At 45.9% G+C, this 24681-nt stretch overlaps 1 protein-coding gene across 4 annotated transcripts in view; it reads left to right on the forward strand.

Moving 5' to 3' along the window:
- UNC79 (unc-79 homolog, NALCN channel complex subunit) overlaps positions 1-24681 on the forward strand; it is a gene marked incomplete at its 5' end in the record, with an annotated part of 173122 nt that overhangs the window by 139584 nt on the left and 8857 nt on the right. For all 4 annotated transcript variants that reach the window (XM_080922443.1, XM_080922444.1, XM_080922446.1 and 1 more), the window contains 8 exons: positions 1154-1264; positions 7719-7823; positions 12771-12848; positions 16546-16635; positions 19630-19805; positions 20919-21105; positions 23015-23212; positions 23851-23928. In XM_080922443.1, coding sequence (XP_080778569.1) covers positions 1154-1264; positions 7719-7823; positions 12771-12848; positions 16546-16635; positions 19630-19805; positions 20919-21105; positions 23015-23212; positions 23851-23928 — 1023 coding nt within the window. The remainder of the gene's footprint in view (positions 1-1153; positions 1265-7718; positions 7824-12770; positions 12849-16545; positions 16636-19629; positions 19806-20918; positions 21106-23014; positions 23213-23850; positions 23929-24681) is intronic.

The raw sequence follows: 24681 nt of genomic DNA on the forward strand, positions 1-24681 counted from the left end.
AAGCGTGCACTCAAGTATACGCACACACACACACACATAAATAAAAATAATCTAAATCTGTAAAAGTAAGTTCATATTTGGATGATAAGATGCTTGGAGAGTAAAAGCCTTTGGTTTCCTGAGTCCCCGCCACAAGAACTCACATAAGATGGATGTCAGACAGAGGCTTTGAGAGAGGGCAAGAGAGACTCTACCTAAAACAAGATAAACGCAGCTACCTGAGGTTATCCTTGGACCTCTCTACATGTGTACCGTGGCATACACACACACTCACATGTGAACACACACCAAGTAAATATTTTTAAATGTTTTAATCCTCTTATCAAGTCATTCTTTTTCTGAAATGTATTTTAAGGAAGAACATTGAAGTGAAAGTTTCATACACACATATTGTTGAGGTGTTGTTTTCAGTGTGGCTGTTAAGATGGATGGCTCTGAAGAATTAAATAGCACTTTAATTTCTTATATTGTTAATAAAAATGGATTGTGTATGTCTGTATCTAGATACAAGGTTCCATCTAAGAAGAGTAGAATCAAGTGCTAGAGCCTGCACTCTCCCTGGGTTGTCAGAAAGACTTTGTGTAGGACAAACACCGAGGTAGCACTGAGCTCTGCCTGATGATAGGGCTCAGATAAGAAAACAAACAGGAAACTTCCCTCTGATAAATACCTGCAGGAAACTGGGCAGCAGGACTGAACTCATGGGCCTTGGTGATACACATGGGGCATTTCTCAAGAGTATTACCAGTGGGTACAAACCTGAGCAGCCACAGCTGTTTGAGGGTCCAGAGAACAGATTGAGTGGTCCTAACACAGCCTCACAGAGATGGCATTGCCTAGCCTTGTATGAGGACAGGGCCAAAGTTGGGTTGGTTTGTCAATGATGCCATGTGAGAAAATGAGAGGCTTGATTTTTTTTTTCTTTTAGCAATAAAGTTACTGGGTCATTCTCTTTGAATTGTTGGTTGATTTATTAGACCAACAGAATGGCAATTAACAGCTGCTTGCATTGGATTTCTAAAACAAAAACAAAAACAAAAACAAAAACAAAAAAAAAACAAAAAAAAAAACTCTTGCAGTTAAGGTCCAATAAGACGAATCCCTTTATAGAAGGAAGAAGCAAACGACTTATCTGGCTCTGATCTCATTGTAGAGTTTGTTGGAGCCATTTTCCAAGCTACTGAGCTTTGTCATTCAGAATGCAGTCTTCACGCTGGCCTACCTGGTGGAGTTGTGTGGCTTGTGCTATCGAGCGTTCACAAAGGTAAGCCTTCTATGTATCCCCACGACCCCAGAGACAGAACTGGCAAATCCCTGCCAGCTTAGCTGCCTTATTGATGGTACAGTGAGATGTTAAACTGAGGTCCGGTTGGATACTTTACACATGTATACATTAGCTGGTTCTGAATGTACAGATTGGTAGACTGAGGCCACATGGTTTAGAAAACAAGAGAAATGGCCTAAGTGACCCCACGAAGACCTTTACAGGTTTGTTAGAGCATCATTAGCAGGCTCACTATTAGACATGACTGTGTGTCCTTTATAGTCAGAGGGGAAAAATGGCAGCTCTGTATTTGTAAAAGCCTCTGGTGTGCTCCTTAATGCTCTGTGCTTGTGTCCTTGTCTCTGAGAAGAGACTCATTGTCAGGGTTCCTCTGCTGGATTGTCTTCAGTACCTCTCTTCCCTGCCTGAGGAAATGGAAAAGTACTTCCTGTCCAGTGGTGATGGCTGCCTTATCATGGCTGGTGGGCACTGGCCTCAGGAACTGCAGGCAGCAGGGAAACGTGGGATCCTTCCCACCCTGAGGATGCTACCATGCTTCCTTCCAAGGCCCAGTGTCCTGAGCTTGTTCTCAATGGGCCTCTGTTTCAGTGGATCCCTCCTGAACATGTAGAACACTCTTTATTTCTGTCCCCTCCTTCTATGAGCCCTTTCTTTTCCTCGTAGGACTCGCATTTTACAACAAAGCTTTCTTTCTATTTATAAAAAGCTCCCTGGTCATCTTCCTTACCAACTTGTACCCATTCCGCCATGCTAAGTGTCCCATGATAGCATTTTCATTGGCCTTTCACATCCTAAGCAGCTTACCGCCCTGCCTGGGGCTTACATTTTCTACCTCTCAAGATAGCATCTTTTCCCTTGCACATTCTCTTTGAGAAGTAACTCAACCCCCCCTTTTTTCTTTTATGCTTAAGAAAGGGGATACACACAACACAGTCTCAAATTCAGCAAAATGCTTTATTTTTAGAAGTCATTTTATTTCAAAAGAGTTCTATCTAATAGCGCCTCCCTTACATAACCAAATGAGAAGACAGGAAAACAAAAAGAGCCCTGGTGACACCAGTCAGGCAGTCTAGAAGATCCAGAGCCATCCCCACTGAAAAGACTAGATATAAAATATATCTATATGCTCTATCTTGGATGAGAAAGAGCAATACTTTTATAATGTTTCCTTTAAATTTATGTATGATGTTATAAGAAGAACAGAGGCAAATGAAAGGCAGATTGAGAACCCGAATGTGGAGCATGGAAGTGGGTTTGTGTCAGGGAGTTGCTGTCTTAACTGCATGGTGGTTCGAGTGCCAATGTCCACACAAGAGAAGGGGATGGTGTTTTTAGTTCCATTCCAAGAGTTGGAGCCAGGTCATTGCCCTCAGGAAGTCAGAACGCTTGCAAGGCTATGCACTGGGTGAAAGGGTAGTTTGGGACGAATACATTTATGATGTGGCAGTGACAAGTAATGCCATGGAGTTTAGGCTTCTAATGGGGAAATGGTATCCTCTGAGAAATTAGTAAGCACAGGCAGGTCATTGAAAAGAGTAATGGTTTGAATTTATGGTACTTGCAAGCTTCGACATCAGTCAAGCCCAAGCCACGTGACTCTGATCCGACTCCAGCAACAGGTGCTCAGCCTCGGTGCCTCTGCAGAAGGAAGCCCAGAAACAAACCTTAGGCATCTCTGGAGAGAAGAGCCTGCAGCCCAGCCCCAGCATCATTCCTGAGGCTAAAACCTTGAGGAGCATAAGTAGTCTAAAATCAATTCTGCCCAAGCGAAAACACCCACCAGGGACTAGATTAAGAGAGTCAATAAATACAAATGATATTTCTGCCAAGAATATGAAAATTGTGAGACGGGGCCATTAGAGTACATGCTGCACTATAAGAGTATACTCATTTTATAAGCATATGAAGGATTAAAGAAACAACCTGGGAAGAGATTTAGTCATTTAAAAAAGAATCAGACCAACTGAAGCTTGACACATATGAAAGATAATTACTAATGTTAAAAAAGAAACACAATTGACAGGTGAAATAGCAAATTCGACATAGCTTAAAGGGAGAATTGGGGATATGGAAAAGCAGAAAGACATCTGAAAACACTGAGACAAAGACAAAAAGGTGAAAGATATAAAGATCTAATATGCAGTAGACAAATCTGTAGGAAACAGACTAGGCTTTTATCATTTGTATAGTTAATCAGTTCTCTGATTTGGGATACAATGTATCCAAAGTATTACACATCCTCCCACCTGGGCCCACTCACCTGGGCCTACTCACCTGTACTCATTCACCTGCACACACTCACCTGTGCTGACTCACCTGCACACATTCACCTGCTCCCACTTACCTGCACCCACTTGTGCCCATGCGTCTACTCAGCTGCACACACTCAACTGTGCCCACTCACCTGCACATGTTAGTCTATATGATCAGTTGTGATTGGAACAAGCAAGAAAAAGAAATGTTTTAAGAGCAGCTGAGAGAACAAACATTCTGAAAATAGACTTAACAGCAAACCTCATGACACCAGAGGGAACTAGATTCCAATGGGAATGTCTTTAAAATGATACAAGAGAAAAAGAATTGTTTACCTAGAATTCTCAATAGCTCAGAACACCTTTTAAGACTGAAGGCTAAGGAGGTATTCATGAAGAAAAAAAAGAAGGTATTGATCAGTTTCAAAGGAGATTCATTGATTCATGTGTGTGTGTAAGAGTGCCTGCATCTTTGTATGTGCTCCGTGTGTGCCTGGTACTCAAGGAGGCCAGAGAAAAGCATTGGGTCCCATGGAATTAAAGTTACAGATATGAATTCTTCAAGTGGGTGCCGGAAACTGAACCTGGATCCTCTGCAAGAACACTATTTGTTCTCGGCTGAGCCATCTCTTGAGCCCCTGAAAATGTGAACATATTCTTATTGACCTAATATTTCAAGATGTATTATAATAAGAAGGAAATTGAGTCAACCAAGAAGCTCTTTTTAAATATACAAAGGAAATTTACCAAAGAAACGAGTAAAATGTGTAACTCTAAGAAGATCATTGACAATATAAAGCAACAGTAGTAGCGATATTAATTATGCTTAATATTAATATTACTAAGTATAAGACTAAAGGACAATAAAATACTGGCTAACAATAACCTGTATACAGGATGTGTGTGTGTGTGTGTGTGTGTGTGTGTGTGTGTGTGTGTAGCTCAGGGATAGATTTAAAGCACTCTCCCTATTGTTCACAAGGACACGGATTATATGTAACTTTAAACTCTTAACACACATGTCACTGTTTTGAGCATAAACTTCAAAAGCCAGAAATACACTATGTAAGTTCCAAACAAGGACAGGGATAAAATACAAAGAAAAATTTAATTGTGACAAGAGACACAGAACAAGCTGCTGGAGAGATGGCTCAGTGGTTAAGAACGCTGACTGTTCTTCCAGAGGTCCTGAGTTCAAATCCCAGCACTGCATGGTGGCTCACAGCCATCTGTAATGGGATCTGATTCCCTCTTCTGGTGTGTGTCAAGATACACACACACACACACACACACACACACACACAAGGGATGGGGAGATGGTAGAAAGATGGTGTTGGCAGTTTAAAGCCTCTCGCAGATGAACACCATACAGCCCTGCTAACATCATTCTTCAGGTTTAGAAACAGTGCTGTGCACCTTCTGCACAATAATAAAACAGGGGCAGAGAAGACGGACCAGAGCCTCACAAGCCAGCAGGGACGTGCAGGAATATAAAATACATATACAACCAAATATTTACTACTAATGAACCATGGGAAAGCTTATTTTAGAACAACTGTTTGGTGGGCATGTACTTTTACCATCTATTAAAGGTAAGTTTTTTGGTGATGGAAAGATGGCTCAGCAATAAGAACACATACTTTGCCCCTGGAGAGGAATTAAGCACCAATGTTGAGCAGTTTATGGCTTCTTAGAACGCCAGTTTCAAGGGATTCAGCGCCCTCTTCTGGCCACTGCAGCAACCTGCGCTAGTAGACACATGCCCACCCACAGATACACAAACACATTAAAAATAAAAAGGTAAATCTTTATTTTAAAATTTCTTACTAATCAGATGGATTTGCTCGTTTATTTTTATATAAAGAATCAAATCTTACTGGAATATTTGATACTGCAGGACATAGATTGTCTTTAATGTTCTTCAGAGTTGTTTGGTATTTTATTTTATTCTCATTGATGCTGAGAACCATGCTTTGTCTAAATATGTAGTACAGTCATTGCAGAAGTACCTCCAAGGCCATCTCAAATTGTCGGAAAATTTTTCCTGATTCCAAGCTAAAATTTAGGTAGCAATTTAAAAAAGTCAGCTACTGAAGCATCAATTTCAAAATGAAACATTCTAACTCCATGACTCAGAGGTACACTCCCTTGGCATATACATGCTGAGGAATTGTGGTGGGGCTGACTTACAAGTCTTTGCTCTCCAAAGCTAAGCCATATGTTCTGGAAAAGCAGAGCCTTTGTAGAAGCACAGTCACTGATAGCATGTCATAGCCTGAGCATGTATTCCTTCCAGTGCACACCCACATGTATTCCATCTAGTGCACACCCACATGCTCAATGCAGGGCGTGTATGTGTGTGTGTGTGTGTGTGTGTGTGTGTGTGAAAGAGTGTGTGTGAATGTGAGTGTGAGTGTGTGAGTATGTGTGTGTGTGTGAGTATATGTGAGTGTGTATGAGTGTGTGTGTATATGTGAGTGTGTGTGTGTCTCTTAGTGTATGTGTGTGATGTTCAGAACAGAGGCCGAAGCAAAGTCACACGATATAACACAGACAAATGGGGGAGACACTTAGGATTTGTCACACACTTAACTCCGAGTTAAGATTTGGTCAAGAAACCTTTTACTGTTGTCAGTGGCCTCCCTCGACCCCTCACCTTTTTTTTTTTTTTTTTTTTTTTTTTTTGCCAGCCTTACATTGAGTCACTAGATGTACAGTTTAAAAAGCTGAGGACAGAGACTTTTGAAGCTAGACTTCCACTTAACTTGTTTTAGGGCCAGTGAAATGGCTTTGTAACAGGGGACTCTGCCCTGTTACAAAGCCTGACAGCTTGAAATTGACAGGACCCACATGGTAGAAGGAAATCACCAAGTCCTGAAAGTTGTCCTCTGCCCTACACACACACACACACACACACACACACACACACACACACACACACACAGAGAGAGAGAGAGAGAGAGAGAGAGAGACAGAGAGAGACAGAGAGAGAGACAGAGAGACAGAGAGACAGAGACAGAGAGAGACAGAGAGAGACAGAGAGAGAGAAAGTGAGAGAGACAGAGACAGAGAGACAAAGAGAGACAGAACGACAGAGACAGAGGGAGGGAGAGAAAGGGAGAGAGAGTTTTTAAATAATTAAGCAAACAGGGCATTTTCTTTTAAGCTTCTTGGAGGCATCAGTATAATGGCCAAGTTTACAGAACCCCGAGGTTAGTGTCCAGAGGAGCAGAGTATTGTAGGGTTGTGAGCCTGGCCCTGAAGGTCCGTTTCCCTTGGGAATGTTGGGAGGTTGGACATGTGACTGAGAGTTGCAGTTTACGAAGCTAGTGAGGGTAGAGACAAGCATCAGCTAGAGACTGGATTTCACATTCTCCAGGCATGTGTTCTGTCTAGAACCATAAACCAAGAAAGCCCGGAGGAAACTTGGTTTTGATGGTCCCAGCACAACGTTGGCGCTGAGGTTAAATCTACAAAACTTTCTGGGTACTAAGGTACCCAGCCAGGACGGGCCATGCCCATCTGGGGATAGCAAGCAGGAAGTGCTTTGAAGGAAGAAATAGTTCAGGAAGAGCCTTATCTCCACCCTGCCTTCGAAGAGGAAGCCTTCCTCACCCAGTTAACAGTAAGCAACCATGCAAATGGAAGCCGTGAGAGGAAGCACGGATCCGCGGAGCTCCTGACGGGTTTGCCATGTGCTTCTCTGTCCCGGGGGCACATCACCGAGAGCACTTCACATAACCGGACATTTACACACTGCGCACTTTTTTCCACGAGTGTGGTGTTTCATAATAAAGAAGGCCCGTCTAGTGTTCAGTCGACGGTCCGTTGTGCACAGCTCTACAATATATTAGTAAGCTTAGTTTTATTTGATTGATGCACTTCTTGGGCTCTGCTCCGTGTGTCTTCGGAAGCAGATCCCATGGGTTTGATGTTTAAGAGAAACCCCGCCATCCGTCATCCGGTCTGTGATGTGTCCTTGCAGCAGCGGTGGCGGACTCATTCCTCACACACAGCCATCTGTCTTTGGTGTGACTTTTATTTCCGAAAGGCAGTGTGTTGCACTTTTAAACCCTGTTTTGAGTTCCCGATCTGTCAATTTCTTGAAGCTTGTTTGGCACCGAATCATGCAAATTGAATTTTGAGAAATGACAGGACCGTTTCTATCTTGTTCTATTTAGGAGCGGGATAAGTTTTACTTGTCTCGGAGCGTCGTTCTGGAACTTCTACAGGCCCTGAAGCTCAAGTCACCTTTGCCAGACACAAACCTCCTGCTTCTTGTCCAGGTAGGCCTGTGCTGCATAAGAGAAACTTCTCATGATCTTGCCTGTGTAGGGGACAAGGAATGGAAGCTTGGGGCACATGCCTGAGGCCAAAGCCTGTGTCAGGAGACAGGGGAGTGGTGGTCTAATGGTCATAGTGTCCTTGACTCCTCCACTGGTTAAAAAATGGCAAAAGAGGAGTAATTTTTTCCCCAGTGTGGATCTGGTTTTGTGAATGAGAAAAAGGTAAAATAAAACAATATTGTTTCTTATCAAGAAACGAGCAGCTCAGGGCCGGGAAGATAGATAGATAGATGGTCATGGGTTAAGAGCACCTGTTTGCTCTTGCAGGGGACCAAGTTTGGTTCCTTAGCACCCATATCTAACTCAATCCAGATCAAGGAGAGATCCAACAGTTTTTCTGGCTTATGGGGCATGTGCAGGTGCACCCCCCCCCCCCACACACACACACCTCTCCCAAGAGAACGGAGATTTAAAGTGGGGAAAAAAATGAAAAAGAAAAGAAATTTGTAATTCATCCGTTGCCAGACATCTCACACACGGTGCAGAGATGGGACCAGCAAAGCCCAGAGTGAGGCTGTGGGCAAAGTTTTTCTGTATGGTCCAGTGAGCATGTGTGAGCCCCAGAATCTTCTGTATTTATGAGGATGGACCAAGCCAGATGCAGCCAACTGGCAGGATGTGCTGAATCCATGGGGTGGGAAGTGGGGATCAGCTGCTGTGGGCCTACTAAGGCGAGGGCATGAAGGCCAGCACTAGAGACTTAATGACAGTGGTCATACTTTTGGATACTGGGATACACAAGAGGGGCTGAAGCTTCTGTCCCCAGTGTTCTTAACAGCATCGCAGGCAAGCTCATTTAAACCTCCAAGATAGGCTGTGACTTGTACCCGGAGGGAGAGAGATAAGGAAGGTCCCTGGGGGACCAGGCAGGACTCTGTCCTGTGTAGTGTGCAGTCAGGGAAAACTTTGTCACTACAGTCAGGGAAGGCTTGTCACTACATCTGGGCCATCAAGGACACGTGCCTGCCTGGTATATCAGGTAGCCAGAGACTTGCAAGGCTTCAAACAACCTCGAGGACCCTGCGTGCTGTCCACAGCACTGGACAATTAATTGCCCTCAGTCTTGAGCAGAGCATATCTGTGTGGCTGGTCTTCTAGGGTCTGGCACCTTACACTGTAGCGGTTGCGGGATGGTTTCTCTGAAGTACACGAGTCAACCGTAATAAGTGCTTATCACAAAACCGCAAAAGAACGCTGACAGTTTCAATTACCCGGCACTGAAGGCAGCTGGGAAAACAGTGATTACTGCAGCACCGGGTATGCGGAAATAACAAAACCAAATTTGCTGTAAAGAGAAAGGCTAAACATAGACGATTCTAGACCCAGGATGCGTATCTGCCGTCACAAATGTTTAGGTTGTTGGGATTTTTTGTTTATTCGTTTTAAGATTTATTTATTTATTATATGTAAGTACACTGTAGCTGTCTTCAGACACACCAGAAGAGGGCATCAGATCTCATTACAGATGGTTGTGAGCCACCATGTGGTTGTTGGGATTTGAACTCAGGACCTCTGGAAGAGCAGTCAGTGCTCTTAACCACTGAGCCATCTCTCCAGCCCAGTTCTTTTGTTTTTTTCAAACTGAGTCTTATCCTGTAGTGTAGGCTCTTGCCCTAGCCTGTCAAGTACTAGAATTATATTTTCAAATTAATACACACACACACACACACACACACACACACACACACACACACACACACACACACACGGCGGGGGGGGGAGAGAATCATTAAGTTTAGAAAGTATTCGGGTTGAAGCTGTGCTCAGGAAACTACAATTCTACTCTGCAGAAACAGCTTTGTGACTAATGTTTCGCCCTCTCTAACAAAAAGTAAAAATCAACATCATGCCGTTTTGAAGTAACCCATGTCCTCTAAACTCTTAGTGTAAATCATTCTAATTGTTAGTGAGATGAGTCAAAGGGAGGCATAGCTTGAAGCCAGCGGCGCTTTCTTGTCCCACCCCAGCTGTGGAGAGAGCCTTCCATGAATAAAGAAGAGCCTAGGTTCCCCCACCCCATTTCCCTACTGTTTCCATGTCTGCCCCTTTCACCTTCCACTGCTGGGTCCTCTAGCTGTCTCTGGAGGGTGGTGAGGAGCTAGCCCATGCTCTCCTGGCTCTTTCTTGGCCAGAAAGTCTAAGCTTCACGCTCCACTCTTTCTCGGAGGGTACCGTCAGCTCCCAGCACCCAGACAATCGGTAAGGACAGAGCTTGTACCTGGGACCCTGAGACATTGGCTTTCTTCACATGGATCAGTGACCATGTTCTGAGAGCAGCAGGGTGTGTAACTGGAAAAAACATCTTGGGAGACAGAAGAGGATGGCAGGGGGAGTGCCGCCATCATTGAGAAGAGCCTGTTGCCCTGACATCGGATCTGACATTCACCCTTCAATCATATGAAGAACCTTCCTAGGTGGATGTGTTTATCCTAATGGAACTGTTGAGCTCTCCCCATGGAGAGAACACACCGTAACTGTGTTTCAGTACAATGGCAGTACCACAGACCCCCGCCCCACAGCGAACGCTTGCCTACTATCAAGCTTCCGTAATAGCGCAACAACCCACCGAAGAGACAAACTTCAAATCTAAATGGGTTTCCACTGCTCCTGGGTTGGGAGAGGAGATTCTCTGCGTGGGATAGCCGCACATCCAAGTGCTGAGGGGATCATGTTGGTAAAAGGTTCTCTTTTAAAAATAGGCTAGTTGTGGGCTGAGAACAAAGGTATAGCTGCTGTTTTTACTTCATCCCGCGATCGAGTTGCTAATACTAACGAGTTACAAATAACCTGCCCTATGGAAGGCGACGGAGAAGCGCTATTTTGGGTGTTCTTCGGTAATGGGGAACTTAATGATGGCGTCTTTGAGTCCTTCTGTTTCTTATGGAGGAGCTCATAGTTCAGTGATCTATTTCTTTCTGACATCGTAAAGTTCTCTAGGTTTTGTTTCAACTTTTATCGTAGAGATTATAATATAATAGCACCACCTCTCCCTTCCTTTCCCCCAAAGCCTCTCATACATGGCTCCTTGCTCTTTTTCAGACTCAAGGCGTCTTTTTTTTCTCATTCATTGTTGCTATAGGAAAGAACTTCACTTACTTCCCCCTCCCCCCCCACGTGAGTTGCGTCTCCCTGTCTGGACGGTTGCACACAGTTACAGTGGACGGCAGCTTTGCCAGTTTACGCCTGGCAGCTGGAACAAAGACAGCGGCTTTACTGAGTTCAGTTGCTCATACGCTGTAAAAACACACTAGACTGACATCCGCTCATATTGGTACCTGGCCTTTTAGAGTATCCTGCATTTTTTTTCTCTTCCTAGAGAAGTCCCCTTTGCAAATTTTTGACGTGTATTAGTCATGACAGTTTTGAGCCTGAGCACACCAGGTGGCAGGCACCGGCTGCAGGTGACCTCCCCTCGCTCAGTGGCCACCAGGCCATGCAGATGCATTTGGAGGGTCCAGGACCTTCTGCTGTCCTGAGAGACCACTCTAAATGCCCTTTCTGTCACACAGTTGGCGTGGCTCTATCTCCCCATGGCCTCCCTGCTGGACTCTCTCTTTCCTCCTCCGAAGGATGGAGTTAGCACTGATGGCTTTGGTGCTCAGTCTTAGATGTGTGTCTAAGAATGCAGACTCTGACTGCTGTGGAAAAGTCACTTTGTGGGAAGGCGTGCAGTGGGGTTGGGCCAGGTGAATAACGGGGTTGGTCAGCCCTTAGGCTTGGGTCTCAGAAGGTCACTGGCCTGAGCTCCGCTCTGTTAGCCGAAACCTGCTGCTCATCAACAGTGCGTGGGACCCTGATCAGTCAGTCCAAATGTTGGTTTCTGTTCTCGTATCCCATAATTTCTCAGCAGGCCTCCCCTTCCCTGAGCTTTCCTCTGTCCCACCCCAACTGCTGGCTCTTCCAGCTTGACAGGATAGAGCTTGCCTAGCTCCAGGAAGGTGTTCTGACCTACCTAGGTTCCCCACAGCTTCCAAATGGGAAGGAGAGGACATCTGTCTGAGTCCTGCAAACAGCAGATCTCAACATTGCAAGGATATCTGCCCAGAGGCCAAGAAGAGAAATTAAACAGGAGCTACTTACTCAACAACCTCTGGGCTTCGGTTAACTCCCCCTTTCCAGAACAAAACCATAAATAGCCAAATGTTAGAATAAATAGGAAACACCTACCGAGGTCTATAATGAAAGCAAATTATAATTTGGCTAAACCATCCCCATCATGGTCTTAAGTTGTAACTGATTAATAAACTCTTCTGGGCCACTCTGGGACCCCAGGCTAGCTCTGGAGAGGGCCAAGTCAGGCCGGCTCTTATGAAGAGCCCCCCAGCAGGTTGAGAAGCAACTGGTAGGCTTCTGCAGTCTGATGGTGGCACCTGAATTGTCCATGTGTGGAAAGCCCTGTGAGTACATGGGACAGGACTCAGGCCCTCTCAGCACAAGGGAGCATGTGTGGGTGAGTGGAGGGAAGAAGGTGGGGACATGGATGATCCCTGGGGAGGAATAGAGCCCTCACTCTGACACCCACTTTTCCCCCTGTTTTCACTCTGAATCGTGATATCATGATAGAAGTCAGGAAAGTCCACAGTGTGTGCCAACAGCTGTCAAATGCTACAGGACGGACTGGGGGCCTTGCAGGCTCTGGGAGGTCCCCCAAGTTCACTTTCTACCTCCATTTAATCGTGGGCTTGTGCATGAAGTCAGCACACGCACACGCATGCTGTTTCTAAGCTGAACGGGATGAACCATCACCATGCTTAGCACATCTGGTAGTTTCCAAGGCGAACCAGGAAGGAAGCGAACATGAATGAATTTCAACCCCGTGAATAAGACTATGAGTGAGTCGTGACTGTCCAAGTGCTATTAGGAATAATTCCTTTTCCCCCTTTTTAGTTTATTTGTGCAGATGCTGGAACCAAGCTGGCTGAGTCTACCATCCTGAGCAAGCAGATGCTAGCCTCTGTGCCCGGGGTAAGTCCTGGCTGAGCGTGTGGCCGGCGTTTTTGAGTCTCAGGGAATGGTGCTTTACACTGGGATTCTACTTTGAGGTTTGGCATCCACGGGTGGTGACTTAGGAGTAAAGTCACAGTGGCTCCCCATTTTCTTGTCGTCCATGTTGAGAATCAACTGGGGTAACGCATATTAAGCATTGCACAGAGTAAGAGCTGCCTATCAGTGCTGGACACCGTGGTTTCTATAGTGAGCGGACAGGCCAGCATCCTACAAAACTCTCCTAAGAAAACAGCTACAAAATAATATAAACAGACATTATTCCACCGCTGCTCTCATAATCGAGATGCAGTGGACATCTTAATTCTTAAAACTGTGCCCATACTTCACAGACTCCTTCTTTATGATAGAGTCACGGGAGGGGAATTACTCCACTGACTGTAAAGGACGTGTTTAACAGTTGTCAGTAAACATGAGAGGGGATCAAATTCCAGTCCCCGTTCCTGGTAGCTTAGTACACAGAAGTCCTCACATGATGTCTGCATAGGCATCCTGACAAGTGAGGTGACAACTACTTCAGAGGTGGGATCAACTGGTAAGGGGAGGGGAGAGAAGCAGCACAAACATGGGTGCTGTTATAGGTCTGCTCTAGGTTTCCGTACCTCTTCGGCTTCTCTTACACAAGGGCACAGCAACTGCAAGAGAGGATGGGAAATGTAGTCCAGTTATGTGCCTGGGCAGCCAGAAGCTCTGCATATTCTCTGCCTGTGCTGATGAACTCCTTAAATGGCAACAGTTGCTACATACATGGTTGAAAAAATGCACCCCTACTCTACAAAAGGCGGTTAGAGTCAGTAAGAAGGCAAGTTCACTACCACCGTCAACAAAGCACCTGTTACGCGACCCTCCTCCAGAGCCCTCTCCAGTGACCAAAGGAGACCACTCACAAGACATCTTTTTAAAAAAGACTTATTTTTTTTTTTTTTACTATTTTATGTGTGTGTGAGTGTTTTTGCCTACATGTACATCCGTGTACCACATGCGTGTTTGGTGCCTGAGGAGGTAGTGAGTCTTCACACAGGTGTTGGGAATCAAACCCAGGTCCTTCGTAACAACAAGGCGTGCTCTTAACCACAGAGCTAGCGCTCCAGCCCCCAAAGGCGTCTTCTGCTTTCACCTGCCACCAATAAATTATAAATAAATAAATTAATTAATTCAAGGACAGTAAATATAAAATATCTCAAAATATAAATATAAAAAATATAAAAAATATATAATAAATATATAAATATAGCTAATCGGCAATTTTCTTCTTATCTTATAAAAGAACTTTAAGCTTTGGTTGACATGTAAAAATCTATAGATCTCTGATTATGAAACCTGGTGGATTTGGAGGTGAGCAGACACCTGTGGAGCCATTGTCACAGCCTGGGCATGGGCATCATGTCTGCAAGTTCTCACAAATTATAATAACGCTTTACATATGAGCAATCCCCAGGGCAAAGTTGTAAGAATACACCAGCATTGCCAACAGTGGGCATTATCATTACCTAGTGGCACACCAGGACTTACCTGTCATAACTGTCACCTTGTCCCCACTGGCAAATGCCACCCATCCCGTTCTCCTTGGCAGACTCTTGGTTACTATACATATTGATGATCAAGGGGAAGAGTGAAGCCAACCTCGAGGAGGCCAGTTTGATACATTACTTCTAGAAATGTGTTTGAGAAAATACAAGGGTACCAGATAGCTTGCATTCAAGTGCCATTTTAGATGTGTCCTTTAAAATAAGGAAAACGGGGAACAAGGGGAATGCCCAACACCGCCACTGTTTAGGTAAAGCCAGGTCTGCTCATAAAGTAGACTGCTATGTGGATATTAAGCAAAGATTTCAAAGAATGTTACTCCATCAGGAAATGCTGGGGATGCGGTTAACTGAAGTGAGGATGCGGTTAACTGAAGGGCCAACAGTGCCCCGCCTGTTAGGCACCCTTGGCAGAGGTTTGGAAGGACATGCCAGCCAAGGCTCTCTCAGGAGAGAAAGGCAGGGTTTCAGATTATAGAATTTTAAATTGCTCGTTTTAATGCTTTGTGTTTTCCACCTTTCTGCAATGAACTCACACCGCTGTTATAAGAAATACAGCTTTTAAAACAGACGGATTTTGAAGAGCGGTTTCAGCTCACATGCTTGAGGTTAGCATGAGCCCAGCTCCTTTGTCACAAGTTTCCCCGTCAGAGCAGACAGGAAATGCAGGGAGCATGGTCCCTTGTTCTGTCTTCTGGTGACACATCTAAAGATATGGCCTCATCTTACAAAGGGAAAGGGGGGACTGGAAATTACAAGGGTGTGCTTTTTTAAAATGGCCTGCTCCCCAAGATTCTCCTGAGCCCAGGGTGGGTTTTTAAGTTGGATGTAGTCATTACCACTGGACCAAACTAACTGTGCAACGGTAAATATTGAATAATGTTTCCAGTGATTCTTTTCAGTGACATTTGCCTAGTGGAACTGGTATAAAATATTGCCTATGAAAGGAACAAATCCCTTTCAAGACATGCAGGAGCTGAGTCTCTGTTCCTATTTGCATGATACATGAAAGGTCAGAGAGAGTAGAATAAATCGGGGAGGGGGTCCTGCCTTTCCACTGAAGGACTCATATCGCAAGAGCCGGAGCACAATAGCCTTTTATAATTCCTTCACTGGATTTAAATGAGAAGGAGAAAACCTTAGAACACGTGAGATGCTTGGAAAACACTGACAGACTGACCACTGACCTTATTTTTACTATTTGTTATCCTGTCAGGGGAATTGACAAGCGGAACATTCTAGAAGAGAGGGGAGGCGATACAGTTCAGTGCGGTGCAGAGTCACATGAATATGGGGGAATGAAAGTCTCTGGGTGAGCTAGTTAAGTCTGTAATGTTCCAGATTTCCCTAAAGGAAGCCCAGAGAGGCCGTTAGCAGGGTATTCACAGGGCTTCAAAGACTGTGCGCCTTTGATCCGAATTATGCAGCTGACATGTGGGTTCTCTCGCAGGCAGGCACGGCTTTTGATGAGAGAGCATGTCCGTTCCCTTTGCTGTTTCACTCTGAATCCCAGATTCACCCCACCACTCCCAGAGAGCAGGTCCCTAACCCACCACACAGGCATGCCTTTTCTTTTGTTTTGTAATTGACCAAACACACGCAAAGGGTATGAGGGGATCCATCTTCCGGCTTCTTACCTATTCTAGAAAGAGCTCAAAATGAGCCTGAGGTCCTACCTCCTAACATGTGCCGTGCATGGGAGATCAAACCATGACTCGATTTGAAAACAACTTTTGACTCTGCAAACACAACATGACTCCTGTGTGTGTTGGTGTGGGGAGGGGGGCAGGGTAGAGGTTATTCTGGTAGCATAAACTTTGACAGAGCGCATCTCACAGACATCCAAGGTTTCTCTGGATTCACTGGAGCATCTGGTGGAGCGGCTGGGTCTGAGTCTTGTGTTTACACCAGCTTAAAGGCGAGCGTATTCCAACTGCCTGGTGGAAGTAGCAATTCATTTCCTTTCTTTGGGGGCTTTCTGGTTTCTTTGCTCTTTAGCACAAGCTTTTTTTTTTTTTTTAAACCAGTTTAGTACTGAAGGCAGTAGCAGCAGCAGGGGCCGGGTGGGGTGACATAAAGGAGACAGCTCTACAGTGAGTCTGGGGTGGCTGAGCCGTGTCCCCTTGTTTCAGTGTGGGACGGCAGCAATGGAATGCATACGGCAGTACATCAGTGAGATGCTGGACTTCATGGCCGACATGCACACCCTAACGAAGCTCAAGGTAAGCTCCGGCCCATCTGCCCCTTAGGGTGCAAAACAGAGAGGCTTCTTGTGGACCTACAGGGGAATTTGTTGCTTCCTGCAGAAGCAGCTGCAGCCCAGTAACATGATCCCATTTCTTGGGGGAGGGGGTCTGAAATATTGGGGTCCAGTAGTTCTGCAAATTAAAAGAAAGGAGAACCCCCCATGGTATCAGCTTTTTTGGTGTAGTTTTAAAAATACTCCGTTCTTGAGATGTCCTTGTTCAACACTTGCCGCCTTTAAAAATGTAGAAACTGTGGCCTGAGTAATATGGCCCTTCTGTCGGGTCACACTCTGTGGAAGTGGTGACATCAGAGTTGAACCTCCGGCTGCTGTGAGCCCTGGTGGATTTCCCTTCTTACCACCCAGAGCCACCTTGATACCTCCAGCTCCGGTCCCCAAGCTAGTCAGCAGGCTCCTTCCTTGTCTAATGTGTTTAGGATCGATGTAAAGCAACCCAGGAAGACTGTGGCCCACGGGCAAAGCACGAGCCAGTGAGTGTTTGTGTCTGCTTTGAAGCTGTCATCTTTAAGAAAATAATGAAGGGGATTAATAAGATTCACTTTACATGTAAACAGCATCCCCATGCCGGTGTTGAGTTTATCGCTCGCTCAGGGGTGTAGCGGGGAGATGAATGATTGGCAGGTGCCTTACTCTGCCATGGTCCTATCACGGAGCTAATAGTCTGAAAGAGTTGAGGAAGGCTCTGGACAGAGGGCGAGCCAAACACAATCCAGAGAGTGTCACCGAACAGTTCCCTTTGTGACAAACAGGAGCCTGTGGGCTTAGGAGTCCATCTGTTGAGAACATGGCCTCTTCACTAGACTCCCTCTTTAGACTCTGCACAGCAGGTCAGAGTGTTTGTTGGTACAGAGAGCAGTAAGAGGATAGTAGTGTTGGGACTCTGTAAGCCCCACCCCACAGTTACCTGGCAATAGCTAGGTATGCTCCACCCCAGTTACCTGACACTATAAAAGGGGCTGCTTGCCCCTCCTCTCTTGTCCTCTTGTTCTCTCTTGCTCTTCCCTTTGCTCCTCCTCTTCCCATTCCCTTCCCCCCCTCTATTTGCTCATGGCCAGCCTCTGCTTCTCTACTTCTCTACTGCTCTTCTCTGTCTATCTGTCTCTGTCTGTCTGTCTGTCTGTCTGTCTCTCTCTCTCTCTGCCTCTACTACCCCCTTAACTCCCCTCCCCATTCCCTGAATAAACTCTATTCTGTACTATACCATGTGGCTGGTCCCTCAGGGGGAAGGGATTCCCAACATGGGTCCCCCAAAGGCACTCCCTCCCTACCCCCCATGCCTCATGCACCTCCATGGAGCATATTCCCCCCCCACACACACATTCTCTCTTTTTGTTCCTAACAAGTAGTGTCTACCATGTCCAGACCCAGCCATTTTAGAGTGAACCTCCTTGTCTGTTAGTCACATACTGGTCACCAGTCACTGGTTACTTGAACCTAAATGACTTCAATACAAAAAGAAGAGGCAGCAAACTGTTTCCTAAACATTTGAGCTTGTTTTACAGAAACTTCCGGAAAAAGTATTCACAAATGCCTGTGACTGGTGGTTGAAAAGTTGATACAATCCAACCTCTGACCACTAACTTCTATTAGGAAGCAATCCAAACCCTCAAGTAGCTACAGGGTTAGGGATGGGGGGTTTACAAGAAGGGTGTTCAGACGAACTGCTAGGAAGTAAAGGGTTTAATAGGAAAGTTACTAACACTGTGGACAGACAGACAGACAGAAGCATGGTAGTGGCTCTCAAGAGACATCAGGGCCCAGCACCAAAACTACACTGGCATGGTAGGGCCCCTAAAGAGGGGGTTCATAGCCCACATTGCAGAAGTGGGGTGCCTCTCTGAGGAAGGGGGAGGTGTCATAGCACAAGAACCCAGACAGGCAGGCTCTCTGATTCCCAGGCAGGAGACAAGGAAGGAGAGAGTGAGAGGTGTATGACCACCAGTACCCACTTCCATGTAAACTCCCAAGTGAGCGCTGCTGGCTCTGGGAAGTCTGTTAGCTGGGGGACCTGGACCTGGTCTCTGCAGGTGACTCCTTCTGTGGAAGGGAGAATCTTTACAAGTGTTACCTGACATCGCTTTCTTAGCAGTCACGTGATTCAAACATGGTCATTGGCTACTTGGAACAGAACCAGGTCTAGAATCCAAGGTCTAAAGTCCCTAAGCAAAGGAAACCTTCAAAATTAACTCAGCAAATAACGTATTGAGAGTGTGCGTTACGCCTAGCCCTGTTGTAGGGTTGCATTGGTGGGCAAACACAATAGCTGCCCTCGTTTAGTTTACTGTCTGCCAGGGGCCAGATCTAGGGGCTTTCACAACTACTGTAATAAGCAGTACACAGCAGCCTGGAGCCGGCTAGGGAGCTCAGAGAAGTAAGGGAAGTGATTATTGAACAATTCAGCAAAGAGGGGCGGTATTTCAAATAGATGGACTGGAGTTGGGCAACCGAACCAGCACAGCAGATAGAGCACAGACTGGTTGAAAGGAACAAGGTAGAGGCCTGGACAGTAGTTACTCTGACTCCACAGGCCACAGGGTGGTCCATGGGCTTCATCCCAGCATGCCTCCACCCCCAGCTCTTAGCCTAAGAACAGTAGAAAAACACCCAAGAGGCTAAACAGGTTGTGTGTCTAGAGTACAATGGAGAACAACCTGACATTTCTACTAACAGTAAGAATGGGGTTGTCTCTGATTCTTTTGCCTGCATTTGGGACCCTTTTCCTTCTATTGGGTTGCCACATCCAGAGATACTCCTAGTCTTATTGTAACTTGATATGCCATGTTTGGTGGCTATCCCTGGGAGGCCTGCCTTTTTCTGAGGGGAAAGGGGAAGGAGCCATTCTGTGGAAGAGGGTACATGGACAGGGCAAAGGAGCAGAGGCAGGGGAAACCGAGGTCTGGAACATCTCCAGGTGTCTACCAGCATTACGAAGCATCATTTGATTTTACAGAGCCACATGAAGACGTGCTCCCAGCCTCTGCACGAGGATACCTTTGGAGGCCATCTCAAAGTTGGCCTTGCTCAGATTGCAGCTATGGAAATCTCCCGGGGCAACCACAGAGACAACAAAGCCGTGATCCGCTACCTGCCTTGGCTCTACCATCCCCCCTCTGCAATGCAGCAAGGGTGAGGCACCTAGCATCTTAAAGGTGGGGGAGGGGGACTAGAGAGGGGGCTCTGTGACTAAGAGCACTGGCTGCTCTTCCACAGGACCTGGGGTTGAATCCCAGCACATCCAGGCTCACAGCTGTTCGTAACTCCAGTCCTGGGGGATCTGCTGACCCTCTTCTGGCTTTCGCAGGCCCTGCACACACATGACGCACACTGGGAGGCAAAGTGTCCATATACATGAAGCAAATGTAAGACAGAGATGCAAATGAGCGGAAATGTCCCCAAATCCCCGAGACTTAGATGGCACTAATGGCTGTGTTGAAGATTTCTAAGAGTGGAATGGAGTTGGCTAAAGGGAAGGGGTACAAAGACCACCCTTAGGCTTGCGTGCAGACCCATAAGAGAAGCCAGCCTCTAACCCTGGTTTGTTGACACAGGGCGATGGAAGCCGCAGGCTTCCAGGCATCACTTGAACTCTAAACCTCAGCTAGTTAGTAAGCCAAGCACTGTGAATCACAGCCCCGTGCTTGCAGGCAGCTTTGACTTGCAGAGCAGAAGCCACCTCAGGGATGGAATGCACGCTGCTGAGGTCCATGCCCCTGACCTGCCTCTCTGGAGGCTGAAGATGGTCACTTGTGGCTGAGTTGCTTGAGCTCACTAGGGTCATCTCAGAGGAAGGATTTTGGGTGAGAAGGAGCAGAAGGAAAATAGATAAATAAACAAATACATACATACATACGTACATAATATATATGTATATACATACCACTTGATGGGTGTGTCTTCCACTCCTCTGTTCCCCCTTCCTTTGGGAGGACATCTGGAAAGAACTTTCTGATAAGGAAAGAAAGGATTTGGGGAAAGTCCAGGGAGACAGCCAGACTGGCTGAAGGATACTGAATCTAGTCCCACCAAAGCCACCCCCTCCTAAAGGGAAAATCCAGGATTAGAGTGGAAAGCGAGACAAATAGATAGGATTTTGGGTTTCCGCTCCTGCATTGGCATTTTGCTTTATGTACCAGCCTGTGAGGCTACACGTTAATCCGTTCCTTCACTAAGTATTCTCTGGGCTTCGAAGGAAAGAGAAAACCTAAAGTCACCCCTAATGCGCCCTTTCTTCCCTGACAGACCTAAAGAATTCATCGAGTGTGTCTCCCACATCCGGTTGCTGTCCTGGCTGCTTCTGGGGTCCCTCACGCATAATGCAGTCTGTCCCAACGCCTCCTCTCCCTGCCTTCCCATACCTCTGGATGCAGGCTCCCACATTGCAGACCACCTTATCGTTATCCTAATTGGATTTCCAGAGCAATCAAAGGTAAGCGGTTTCCGAGGGATTCAGACCCTGTGCATTGGGATTGCTAATGGGACCCTTACCAGCCAAGGAGATTCTTCTGAGAAGTAAAGGCATTTTAGCTCACTCTCCTGTGCTGGTAAGGAAAGTGACTGTGCTAATGCCTTACTTAGAGTTGTTTAAATCCCCGGGCTGTCTTTTCTCCCCCTAAATTGTTTCCTGGCTTACTTTTATGGAGATAAATTACAGCTGCAAGGAAGAGTTGTTTTCCCAGGGATTTTTTTTCCCTTTTGGTCTCAAAACAATAGAGAGAAATAACAGGCTACAAATACAACAAAAATTGGGTGCTCAGTTTTCAGAAAGAAAGATGAAGTGCGGGATGTATGCCTCATCTCATTCTTTATGCACTTAAAAAAAAAAAAAAAAAAAAAAACCAAATCCCGTAGGACACATGAACACACAGCATGAAAGTAAGAAAGCTAGCGTGGTGCTTGCAAAGCACACCGGAATCACCTACCCAGAGAAAGTTTGCAAATTGCAGAGACAGATGGTATGCTTAAGAGAATAAAGTAAAGCCCGGGCTGATACAAGTCATGAGGCCAGACATGCAAACCAGGCAAGTCAGATTCCAGGAGCCAGGGGCTAGTCCTGGAGCTTAGGCAAGCTCTGGGATATCTCGGTGGATTTAAGAGAAACTGAGACAGGCCAGAGCAAGCACTATGAGAAAACAGAGTACCCACCCAGATAACCATGATGTTTGCAAAAGGAGCTGTCTCCACCCAGACTTGTGCTTGACCCTTAAGGATGGTACCTGTACCCTTGTGCCCCATGCTTGCAAGACTCAAGGGATTTGATCTGCCTCGGGCAGTGAAGGGAATTAGAAAAGATAGACACATAGAAAATCTGGGATCAGGTAGACTGAACTATCTGACAGAGGAGCCTCGGCATCCCAGACACTCAGTGTGTTAATTATATAGAATCGAACAGAGTGGTAGGGTTACTGCCTCCAGCTGAACAAAGAGGTGTGGTTATTTCATACAGATAGACACAGAGGCAGGCGATGGTAAACATCTGGACAAGGAGGCTACTTTAATCTTAGTAGGAGCAGTCTCTGTGAGGGAGTGGTCTTTAGACTGTACACATCTGGGAACAGGGAGATAGGGTGAAGATTTTGCACACACACTATCAGCATCTGCACATGACCAGGAGAATATTTTGTCATCCCTTTGGGCCTCACCCCAAGGAGAAGACTTCGCCATTTTCCCACCGGTCCAAGCCTATGTTCCTTGACATTGCAGCACCCATGCTAAGAATACACAGTTCAGTTAAGACTTTATTCAGTCAGGGCTTCCTCTGCTCCCCACAACCTTTGTAAACTCAAAAAAAATGTTAATTCTTCCCAGCTCCAGTTCCTTATCTGTAAAGCACATAGTAGGGTGGTCTGTGAACTGTGGTCATCCTCTCATGCAAGCCTCTATGGTGCAGACGCTGTGGAGTGAGTGCTCATCACCACAGACAGGTCTTCTGTTGACACTTCTCTGCTGCTATAGTGGTTCTAAGCACAGGGAAGAGGGTCGTGCCTACCTCTCTTAGCTGGCCCCTTTAACAAGCTTGCCGTCATCCCTGTTTTATACGTGTGGAAACATGTTAACATGGCTAAATAGAACATCCATTTTCCTAATCCAGCTTACAGATGAAAATGCCAGTTTTAGAAAAGGACAAGGCACTGGGTAGATTTAGTCTGCAAATTATGGTGTCCTCTCTTGGAAAGAGAGGTCCCCCCCACCAACCAAGCACACTCCCACTGACTGAGAAGAGGTGACTCAAAGCATAGTCTGCAGCTGGGATAATACCTTTGTGAGTCTCCCGTGCTCCCTGGCAAGGCCATCTGCCGTGAGCATGGAGCAACACCCGTCCTCCTCCTCCTTTCCAGACCTGCGTGCTCCACATGTGCTCCCTCTTCCATGCATTCATCTTTGCTCAGCTCTGGACGGTATACTGCGAACAAAGCGCCGTGGCAACAAACGTCCAAAATCAGAACGAATTCAGCTTCACAGCAATACTAACAGCACTGGAATTTTGGAGCAGGGTGACACCGAGCATCCTTCAGCTGATGGCCCACAATAAAGTGGTGAGTTCGTGAGGATCCCCCTCTGAGATATACCTAAGCGGCTCCTAGTCATAAACCCACAAATAAGAATGGAAGGGAGCGCGAGGGTTAAGTGGCTTTATTTAGCCATGCCACCATAACAAAGCATCATGTTTTGAACATTAAACTACAGGTCATGAACATAAAAAAAATGCAAAACAACCAACAAACCAAATGCAAAGCAGACATATTTTATCTCTTCTACCTAGCGCTAATTGAACTCTGTATGAAATTTCTACCTTTAGGATGCTGTAAGGCCAAAGGATTAAGAGAAAAGGCCATGTTGGGATTGAATTCAAAAGCAATTTGGGTAAACCTCCACTATTAGGTACCTTTCTGTCCTAGTCTGAGAGCAGACAGTCATTGAGAGCCATCCCTGAGTTCCAACAGCAGCCTGACCAGGTGACTAAGGCAGGACCATTCCAAAGCCTCAGGAGCTTTGAAGGGTCTGTTTCTGGTGTGAGGTTTCAGAGGTGAATGGAAGCCATTCTCTGTTGTCTTCCATCATTAGGCAAAGAGAGCTTCTGGGAGCGGGGTACCAGACCTCTGTGGCTGCTGACAAGTGTACACTGTTTCTAGTTCACCGGGAATAGACTTGACTTTGATGTCTGTTGTTTCAGATGGTAGAAATGGTGTGTCTCCATGTGATTAGCTTAATGGAGGCGTTGCAAGAATGCAATTCAACCATTTTTGTCAAGGTAGGAAAAGCTTATGATTTTTACAAATCATTTCATACTCTAAAAGTGAAGATGGGTTTGTTTTGAACGTGTGATTCAAATGGGAGAGGGGTGAGAGAATGGATTTGGTTTAAACACATAGATCTGGGGCTGGAGGATGCAGTTTCTATCAATGTGACTGATGCGCTGTGTCTGCCGTCACCACACCACTGTAATGCGTTCTTCCATGGTAAGAGCATGGTTGCACATAACACTGGAGTTAAAATACGGCAAGGGAACTTTGCTTTAAAAACAGCCCTATGACGTGGCAATTCAGTCAGAGGTGCCCCACTTGGCAGAAGCTATCCAGAAAACCAGAGAAATCACTGTGTACTGTCTGAGGTGACACCAGCTGCTTCTGTCTGACATAGTATAAGAAGATAATTCAAATGTCCATCCCTCTTCCAGAAACAGCAGAGTATGGTGTCAGGAAAGAGCATGGGTAACTTTGTCACAGAGAATAAAACCAGAGAAACAGATCCGCACCAGGTTAATTCCTCTTTACCTTCTAGCCCCCTATTTCCCGTAGTCTCCTGCTATCTCCCCTCTTTATCCCAGGGATGATTGCTCCTCCCTGACCACGTTTTTTTTTTGCCTTCCACTTTGTATCCTTTCTTCTTGGCCCTGCCACCACTGCCACTCAGCACAGGGCATCAGCTTGGAATCTTACCTTGTTTCACCCCTTGCTTTGCTCCATTCTTGGTTAAAGACTTCATTACCTTGCTGTCTCGGGCT

The sequence above is a fragment of the Micromys minutus genome, assembly GCF_963924665.1.
Source record: "Micromys minutus genome assembly, chromosome: 1".
Lineage (NCBI taxonomy): Eukaryota > Metazoa > Chordata > Mammalia > Rodentia > Muridae > Micromys > Micromys minutus.